At 32.6% G+C, this 10,710-nt stretch overlaps 1 protein-coding gene across 1 annotated transcript; it reads left to right on the top strand.

Annotated features, from left to right (window-relative positions):
- LOC21394259 (kunitz trypsin inhibitor 2) lies at positions 1 to 947 on the top strand. Its single transcript, XM_010099919.2, has one exon. The coding sequence runs from the start codon at positions 129 to 131 to the stop codon at positions 702 to 704; it is 576 nt and encodes a 191-aa protein (XP_010098221.1). The 5' UTR covers positions 1 to 128; the 3' UTR covers positions 705 to 947.
- Positions 948 to 10,710: the final 9,763 nt, after the last annotated feature.

Below are 10,710 nucleotides of genomic sequence, written 5' to 3'. Positions count from 1 at the left end.
ATACCATGTGCTATTGTTGCCACATATAAGAATTCATCACAAAATCCAAAATAACGAAACCAAACAAAACAAATATTTTCTTATATCTCTGTTGCCATGAAGCTGACCGGAACCCTAGTTATCTGCACATGGCTTCTCGTGGCATGGCAGCCACGGCTGACGATGTTGCCGTCCTCGACACCTCCGGCCAGCCTCTCCTCCGCGGTGTGGAGTACTACATCAAGCCCGCCGTCACCGGAGATGGCGGCAACTTCACCCTGGTTGACCGGAATGGCTCGTGCCCGTTCTATGTCGGTCAAGAAAATGCTACTTCAACCGGCGGGATCCCCGTCACCTTTTCGCCTTACATGGAGGAAGAAAGCGTGGTGAGAGAGTTGAGGAATTTCAAGGTCGAGTTCTCCGGGAACACGACGTGTAATCAGTCGACGGTGTGGAAGGTCGGCGAGGTCGATCTGGTGACCGAAACCAGATTGATTGGGACGGGAGATAACGCGAGTTTTCTAAACTACTTTTCGGTTGACAAAGGGGAAGAAGAACCACTGGTTAATGGCTCTTATGGCTTGAGATGGTGTCCTACTCAACTGTGCCCTTATTGCAGGTTCGCATGTGCGTATGTCGATGTTTTGGTTGAGAATGGTACGCGGTTGTTGTCGTTGAACGAAACTGCTGCTTTCCCTGTCGTGTTTGAGCGAGCTACAATATAATTAAATAGTAGTCTTATATGGAAATGAGGTTGTGATCTTAGTAATATTATTTATTAATGTGGTCTATTAATAGTGAATAAATTAGAATTTTGAATAAAGCTATATATAGTAGTAGCTATATAATAGCAGGCATGTGAGCATACGCTTGTTAATTGATCAGGACTTCATCTCTTGTATATGTCTATTCTTACATTGTTATTTGTATCAATAAATAAATATTTATTCATTATTTTTTTAATGAAATTACGTTGCTATTTCTGGTCTGATCTATTGTGTGACTGTTATATGTGCAAATTATAATTCGTTTTGTTTGCCAATGCTCGATGAACATAAATGGATATCATAATTGTTGCAAATTAAGGCTTGGTGTATGTTAAGTATAATATTGTTGATTGAAACGAGGAAATGGTTGGAATTTATAAATTAATAAACCAGAGATATGTTAGGAACCAAAGAGACAAGCGAAAATAATGTCAGAACTAACTAAAGTGAATTTTAAGGCCATGTTTGGTAGCTTGTATTGTATTGCATAAGTGTATTGTATTGTGTTGTATTATGTTGTATTGTTATAATACAATACGGTATTTAGTATCATGACGTATTGCACAAGGCGTCTAAATGTAAAATTTTTAAAATTTTAAGGTCAAAATGTAATTTTTAAAAAAATCTAGGATCAAAATATAATTTTTCAAAATTTGGGAATCAAAATATAATTTTACAAAAAAAAAAAATTGGGGTCAAAATAAATTAAGTCAAAATGTAATTTATAAAATTGAGGGGATAAAAATATAATTTTTAAAAAATATAAATTCGCATTGTGACCCTTAATTTTTAAACAATTATAGGCTCCGACAGACTCCATGTCGGCCCAAACCTCTAGTCGTGCTCAACTCCAATATGAATCATAAATCTAATATAAAATAACACAATACAATACAGATAAGCTGTATTTAATAATACGATATAGAACTTATTAATTTACTATTCACATTAACTTATACAATACGACAGCCACACTAAATATTATATTATTATATTATTATATAATACAGTATTTTAATACAGTCAAACAAATATGTCTTTTTACTTTCTAATTTATACACCAGGTACGCACGTCTTGCCTAGTGAAACATGCCCTCTTTGCCTATTATCAATAATCGCGGAAGCTTCGAAATCATATGAGAAAACAGTTTTGGAAAATGTAATTTTGATTTTTCTGCTTACGTATATACGGGCCCGCCCACAGGCACGTTAACATTCACACTATGTGCAGTTTTCATTGATTTCGTTGATTACCCCAATTCCACATTGTTTTGTTTCCAACGTTCTACTAGTCAAGAGGTTTGAAACTTTCTTTTTTGTATTTGTTAATCATCCCTTTTTTTTCATACCCTATGCATTTAGTTTTAAACATATAACTTATTAGGTGTCGCTATGTGCGGTCGATGTTAAAAGTTCTACGTATACCTTGTTAGTGCTAGGAATTAGACTCATATGTCTCCATTTTTCTGTTTATTTTTATTACTTTCAATTCATGTCATACAAATTAAAATATTTTAACTTGCATGGCTTTTATTTAATTCTTTCGGTAGGTCTTTTTTTTCTTAATTACAGCACAAAGAACTAATTGAGTAAGAGAGGAAGAGGTTACATGGCTTGTTATTTAAAAAGCATTAACCTTTTTCCAATAGTCATCATTAGAACATCTTTAATGCAATATTAATTGAGTGCAAAAAATACTCTTCAATATTGCAATGCTATTGGTTGTGCAAATTTCTCATATGCTATTTTGTGGTAAATTTCCCACCATATATAGCATGTAGAAATAGTTAAAATGTTTACTTTTTTATATAATTATTGTAACTTTTTCATTTCTAACTTTTTTTTTAAAAATAAAAGTTTACTTTTACAACTTTCAAAGTTTAATAATTATCAGAAAAAAATAAATTTAGTATTTCAAATAACATTATGCATTAGAGCAAAAATGAAAATAACATGTCATATTATACTTTTTGATGCCAAATATACAATTAGCATTATTATTTGCATTAGAGATGGTCTTATAAGATGTGTGATCAAAATTCTACCATCCCTATTGTTTTGAGGAACTTATCTACAATGTTTGTTATTTTCAAAAGAAAAAAAAAAGAACTCAAATTTAGAAATTAAAGAATTGGGATAAAATTATTTTGGTATCTTGTGTTATATCGAAACATGCTCTTGGTACCCTGTGTTTTTTATAATATTAAAATGATACCTTAATGGTTTTAAAAACATCTTCTTGGTATACTGAAGCTGATTTTTTAGATGTAAAATGACCTTGTACCCTTCTATTTAATTAACCAAAAACTAATAAATCTAAGAAAAATCATGAACTTTTTATTATTTTTATTTTCTTTTAAAAACTTTAGTGTTTTTAAAATATTTTCAGATTTTTTAAAAAAACATTGGTTTCTATTTAATTAAAGAGAATGGTAGTTTGGACATTATATGTCTTAAAATCAGTTTAAGGGTACTAAGAAGATGTTTTTAAAAACGTCGAGTTATCATTTTAATATTATAAAAAATACATGATAATAAAAGTATGTTTCGTTATATCACATAGTACCAAAATAATTTTATCTCTAATGAATTTATTATACACAGTAAGCATTGTGTTTTTCTCTTTCTGGTAGTACATATTGTTCAAATAACTTTTTAGCAGTTTTATCTATAATTAAAAATAAATGTATGTTGCACGTTGCAATTTTTTTAACGTGAACATTCATAAATAAAACTCTTGAAAATTTAGTCCAACAATTGCAACAACAAGTTTTACACAATATATAAGAAAAAATGCAGTCTATACCATAAAAGTTCCTTAGCAAACAATAATACAATTGCTAATCGCAAGAGCATCTATTTGTCAAATTTTCATCTGAAAGAAAAATGTAGAAACCTCAAAAGTGATTTTGGCTTCAACTTCTATTATGTTTTTTTTTTTTTTTTTTTTTTTTTTTTTTTTTTTTTTTCCCCCCCTATAAAAAAAAAAAAATTTTTCTATTATATATATATATATATATATATTTTTTTTTATCCCGCTGATAGATAAAACAAAATATATTTAATTCAACCAAATTATAATTATAAGATAACCTCATGTATGGATCAACTTTAATTTCTTTACGGAAATTGAAAGACCAATAATATTTAAATATGTTTCGCAGTGCTTCTTCATGGACTATCAACAGGGAAAAAAGGAAGAAAGAAAAAAAAAAGAAAAAAAAAGAAGTCGTGCCTATCCATGTGATACGTGAGGTTTTTGAACTTTGTAGTTAGTTAGGCAATCTAACCGGAGACTTGAAATTCAAATCACATCAGGAAAAATATTTATACCTTTTTATTTATTCAACATTATGGGTAGGTTTCTCAAACGGTAAAATAATATAATAAGAAAAGTAGTGCAGGGATAAAAACATAAAATAAAAGAATAAGAAATAAATACTAACATCAGTTATACTCAAAAATAAAAAATAAAACCAACATAAGTTGTAAACTTTTTTTTAGGAAAAAAATCGACGGGAACATAAATTAACACAAAAAAAAAAAGAACCAATTGAGTTGTTTACTTCTTGGTTTAAATATTTCTGCCAAATAAGTAAATTAGTTGTCGACCTTAATAAGCTCGTGAGAAATCCCCATAAAAAAATTTCTCATGCGAAATGTAATAACAGATAAACTTAAAAATTCAAAGCAATATGGCTAAACTAGAATACTCAAACAGAATTTCATATACGAGAGGAGAGAGAGAGAGTATAAAATATTTCCATTCAATGATTCCTATTTGGAAGTTTATGAGATTTGAGGAAGTTGGAGGGAGATAAATTTTTAAGGGAAAAAATTTTCAGAGAATGGTAAAATCCGAAAATCAAATTCGTTCAAATACTAAAAATTTCTTACGCCTCATCATGTCAAGAAGGTATCTTTTTTTTTTTTTTTTTTTTTTTCCCGTTTCCAAACAATTTCCTGATACTTACAAGCGTTGGGAAATTTTTTGCGATCAAATTTCTGACGCCACATAGCATCGAGAAATTACATGTCGAATCTCATAAACTATCCGACACAGACGTCGGCAATTTAGGTCTCGTTCATTTCATCAATTTAAGTTTAGAATTCGAGTTTTACTACAGTAAAATACTCCCAGAAATAGTCACATCTAATTTTTTTACTACAGTAAAAAACTCTCACATAAAATTACATCTAAATTCGAATTAAAAACTCAAATCAGCGAACTAAACGACCCTTAATTACTAAAAACTTCCCAACACTCGTAGGCATTAAGAACGTTTTGGTCAACAAAAGCACCCTGATAAATGACCAAATAAACGTGTTGACGTCACCGTTTTGAGATAGTGCCGGTAAATGTTAATGTTTCCAACGCTATATCAGTAATTACTCGTTTTTTTGTGGTGACTCTATATATTATCCGTACCTAGATATTAACTGATTTTCTCAAATAAGAATCCTAATTAGACAAGACTTTCTTATTTAAGTATACCTGCAATAACCTTTTGAAGAAGTTTCAAATACGTGTCCCATCGTAAAGACAATTGACTTTAATTAATTTATGCGGAAAATAAATGGATAACTTTAATTTGACCAACCACTCCTGGCGTTTCGTTAATACTTGAAGACTCAACTATATCTTATTATTCAAACATGAAACACGCATACGAGTACAATTGACCACAATCATGCATGAATGGTGCATGGTCATATTAATTGAAGGTAATAAACACTTGCGGTACAAGTTACTTCTCCATTAATGGATAAGACTTGTGGACTTTTATTTACCAACCATTTCTTCTTGTCATGTATACACTTCACAACGTCATATACCTATAATATAGAGTCCGTTTAGTTCGCTGATTCAAATTTTTAATTCGAGTTGAGATGTGACTTTATGTAAAAAAATTTTATTGTAGTAAAAAAATTAGATGTAATTATTTCTGAAAGTTTTTTACTGTATCAAAACTTGAATTTTAAATTCGAATCGGTAAAATGAAGAGAGCCTATCTTTACCAACTATGAGAAGAAATTAATAAAAACACCTACTTCAAATTTTTAATTCGAGTTGAGATGTGATTTTATGTAAAAACTTTTTATTATAATAAAAAAATTAGATGTAATTGTTTCTGAAAGTTTTTTACTGTATCAAAACTTAAATTCTAAATTCGAATCGGTAAAATGAACAGAGCCTATCTTTACCAACTATGAGAAGAAATTAATAAAAACATCTAAGAACAATTAGTCACAAAACCTTATCACTTGTTTCCTCAATACACAACACATTACTTGTCTTTGGTGTGGTTTCTGACAGCAAGAGACTAGAACCCACAAAAAATGAAGCTCAACATTGCAATCTTGGGCTACATCCATGGCCATAGTAGCCACAGCCCAAGATCCCTGAACTACTTAAACGTGGCGTGGAGTACTATATCGAGCCCGCCATGACTGACAATGGCATGCAGTTCACCCTGATCGACCACAATGAGTCATATTGCGCGCCGGCAGTATTTCGGGCAGGAAAACGTTTCGGGCCCTAAAGATTATCCCCTCATATTTGCACCATTTGACGATGAAGAAGACGTGGTGAGGGAGTCTAGGGACCTAAAGATCACCTTCTCCGTTTCCGCGGTCTGCATTCCGTCGACAACATGGCAATTGGTGTTAGGAATGTGGACAAAATTCCAAGGCCCCTTCAGGATCTAATTTATATAGAAGAATAAAATGGACACTAAAACTTTTATCTCATGGAAAACCTTTCAATTTGAAAGAGAAAGAATCATGGCAATAACTGTCACTATAATAATAATAGGTATACCACAAACTCTCAAATTTTAACAATAACTTGAGAAATACTCTTAACAAAAACTTCTCACACTCACAAGTATGGTAATTTATCCAAACTCTCTACAAAGAAAACACTTTTGTAGGCACACAAAATACTCTCTCAGCAGCTCTCTCTATTCCTTGCCGCTGGAATGCTTGAAATGAACTGAGGAGGATGAGACTATTTATATTGAACCCCTCTCACCTTCTCCGTTGCGAGCCAGCTGTTTTTTTTTTTTTTTTTTTTTTTTTTTTTTTTTTTTTTTGGGTCAGCATCGAATTTGGAAAACAACCCATCAATTGGCTGAGAGAAATCCAATCACACGGAGGAGACTAATCGGCACCGGAGATGATGGGAGCGCAAGTAATTAACTACTTTAGGATTAATAGAGAGGATAAAGGAATCTACAGATATTCAATGGTGCCCCACTGGAGTATGTCCAATTTGCAAGTTTGTTTGTGGGACAGCCGAGGCTTTGGTAGAGAATGGGAAAAGGTTGTTGGCCTTAGATGGTTCTGTGCTTCCTGTTGTGTTTGTGAGGGCTTGATACATGAACAAGGCATTTGTATAATAAAATTGGTGCACAGTATCCGTATTCCCAGATGTATGTTATGAGGGATTGGATGTGTAATATACAAAAATAATAATAATAAAATAAAATAAAATTACTAACATACATCTTTTGTTAATATTTTTTCTTTTGATGGAAACATCTTTGTGAATCTTAAATGGTGGTGCACAAATTATTTTGTTTGCCAAATTAATATTAATGTGTCATGTTAATTTTTCGGGTTTTTGGTTTTTATTTTAGTTTATATAGTTTCATTTTCTTTTCTGAACTTTTTTTAGGAATTTTCTAATTTAGTTTTGTAGGGCTTTTTTTATTTTTTCGCTACAGCATATTACTTTTTTGATTAAACGTCTGTCCGATGACTCTAATTGGCTAATAAGGGAAGGAGTCTTACTTTCTGACTGAATTTTTTATTAACTTAACATTAATTTTCACATGTAATCCCTGAATTTTAGTTGCTTCTAACTTTGGTCCCTAAATACATATATTCCGTTAAATATTTAATCCGTAATTAACGGAATGATCAAAATTGAAATAGAGTAAAATCTCATGACAAATTGTGAGACGTTTTAAAAGTAAGAGACTAAAACGATTGAAGTTAAATCTCAGAAACCGTTTGAGGGATTAGTCTTAGAATTAAAAGATATTAAGAGAGGAAACTTTTCCTTTTTATGTAATGAAAAAAGTCCAGCGAATCGGTAATTGACGTTAGCATAACAAGAATAATTTACCAAAGGTCCTAAGAATGTGGTAAAGGTAAGGGGTCTGATCTCAAACACTCTTAACTTGAGTACTAGACAAGTAGAGAACAAGCCTTCTCATAAAACATTCCTAAACCCAACACTCAAATATGTGACTGCAAATCCACCATACCCCATTTCCAATAAGCCGCAGTGATAGAATTTATCATATTTGATTTGTGGCTCTATGTAAACAATTGTCTTTTCAATTGTTAGAAACAAATAGTAGAAGGGCGAACAATTCGTATTTTAAATATGGTGTTCAATAGAAATATCGAAAATTAAAAAGAATACAAAAGGAAGAAGATAACATAAAACTGAGAGCAACTAGCTTTTGTTTTAAAAAAAAAGAAAAGAGAGAGAGAGAGAGAGAGAGAGAGAATAAAACTGAGAGGAAAATTAAGTAGTAAAAAGTACAATTAACAAGCTTTACATAAATATAAATTACAATCAAACATTAGCGTGATAAGTTAATAAAGCTATTCAATTTCTCAGATTTCCTAAACTGAAAATAAATACAATTAAATTAAAATTATTATTAAAGATGATCACGTAACTTTTCCCTAATAAAATAGGAGACACAGGATTGTAGTTATAACCAAATGGGGCTGAACAGAGCAAACTACGCGGGTTCTCTTTTTTTTTTTTTTTTTTTTTTTTTTTTTTTTTTTAAGGGGGGGGAAAGGGAAAAAGCCCGGGGTTTTTTTTTTTTTTTTTTTTTTTTTTTTTTTTTTTTTTTTTTTCAAAAGAAGCTAAATTATATACATATATAGGTTTTATTTGTAAATTTATAATAAATAAAGGTAATTAAAAACAGAGAAAATACACAAAATAGCATATTTTATTGGTCTTAATGAAGTAAATAGTATAATCTTTTAAAATTGATAAATTATAGTTAGAGGTGTCAAAAGGGGCACGGCCCTTCTAACCCCATGCCCGTCACGGGCCTAGGCCTGGGCGGGGCCGGGTACGGCCCTGTACAGTACAGGGTCGTGTTTGGGCCGGGCCTGAAGAGAGACCCTTAGGCCCAGCTCTGGTCCCGGCCCTTGTCCATAAGGGCTAGGGCCGAGCCCAGGCCCATGCCCTTCTCCATAAGAGCTAGGGCCGAGCCCGGGCCCAGACCCTTCAAGGGCCGGCTCTGGCCCTTTTCAACCTGTTGAAGCTCAACGGTCTAATTTATGGCCGTTGAGTATGCACCGGTCGACCGGGGTTGGCGACTGATAGAGGCATCACCAGTCGATCGGTGGCTCACTACTTCTCTACTAGCGATCGACTGGATTGCAATGGATTCACATTTTTTATCATATTAAGACAAAAAGAAGAAATAAATCATATATCCCAAAAAGATATGATTTTATTGAAATAATATGAATAATTATAAGTAAATGACTATCTCATTAAAAATCTTGCCAAGTAAAACCCATGGGGAGATCATGACAAAATCTTAGCAAAGAAAAAAGAGTGCAGTATACAAGGATAATTAAATTACACTGTGGCCGAATTGCTTCCAGAAGATTTTGTTATGTCACTACAACAATAAAGGCCATTTGCGACGACATTTGTCGTCGTAAATAATACAATATTTGCATCGCAATTACTCCCCGTTAAATAAAATAAGCATGTCGTCGCTAATAACTTAAATATCATCGCAAATAATTTTGGCGCGAAAATTTCAATGGTACGGATTTTTGCCGCCAAAGGGAATCTATTTTTTGCGACGACTTGTCGTCGCAAATAATCCCAGGTTATTTGCGACGACACTTTCTCTTTGTCGTCGCAAATAATCTTTTAAAGATTTCACCAAAAACTAAAAGTGGGAAAAATGATTATTCACGAGGACTTAAAATTATTTGCAACGACTTAAAATTATTTGCAACGACATGATGTCGTCGCAAATAATTGCCAGCTGTTACTTATTTGCAGCAACATTTTAACTTTATTTACGATGACAATGTCGTCGCAAATAAGTCTGATCTAATATACCCTAGCTTCTTCCTCTTCATTTTCCCCCGACGCTCTCTCTCTCTCTCCTGCTAAGTCTCTCTCTCTGCCTCTTCTTCCCCTCGCCGCCCCCGCCGCCGGCCGTCTTCTCTCTCTCTTCCCTTCTCTCTCTCCCTTTCTCTCTCTTCCCTTCTTTCTCTCTCTCTTCCCTTCTCTCTCTCTCTCTCTCTCTCTCTTCCCCACCAGGATTTCGAAGAGGTTTGGGTTTTCTCCTTCTTTTTCTTTTTGTAAATTTTGTTTTTGTTTGGTTGCCGAGAAAATGGAAGATCAAACGTGCACGTCCGAGAAAATTTTATTGCTCTTATTTCGCTTATCGAGTATGTGTTTGGATTGACTTACGAGAATTTTGATGCTCTAGGAGTTGAATATTGGGGATTTTGTTATGGATTTTTGTTCGAGTTTAGTCATTTCTTATGGTTCGAAGAATGTGAAAATTTAAACTTGCATTGATTAATCAAGAATTGTGTCTATATGTTACTCTTTTCAGTGTTTGAAAATTATGTTCGATGTTTCAATTTGATGTAGGCGTTTGAGTTTTCACCTTCGTCGCTGTTTGTCCGATTCCTTCGACGTAATCCCGCTATTTTCAGCCCCCATTTAGTGGGTTTGAACTTTGTAAGTTTTTTATATTTAATGTACTTTTAGTTCAAAATTGTTGTAGTTTTTGGTTGTATGAATTCGGGATTATGAATTTGATATTTAAATTATGATTTTCTTATATTGTTGAAATTTAGTATATGTTTGTGATTCTTGTTCTGGGTGGCACATCTTGCAGCTATGGTGTGCTGAAATCTTTTAAAGTTGTTTTTCTGCAGGTTTAAA

This window comes from Morus notabilis, unplaced genomic scaffold (genome assembly GCF_000414095.1).
Source record: "Morus notabilis unplaced genomic scaffold, ASM41409v2 Scaffold1276, whole genome shotgun sequence".
NCBI classification, from domain to species: Eukaryota; Viridiplantae; Streptophyta; class Magnoliopsida; order Rosales; family Moraceae; genus Morus; species Morus notabilis.
This window is presented reverse-complemented; position numbering and strand designations above follow the sequence as displayed.

Coding starts and splice junctions, on each gene's coding strand:
- LOC21394259 (XM_010099919.2), top strand. CDS start 129: ATGGCTTCTCGTGGCATGGCAGCCACGGCTGACGATGTTGCCGTCCTC.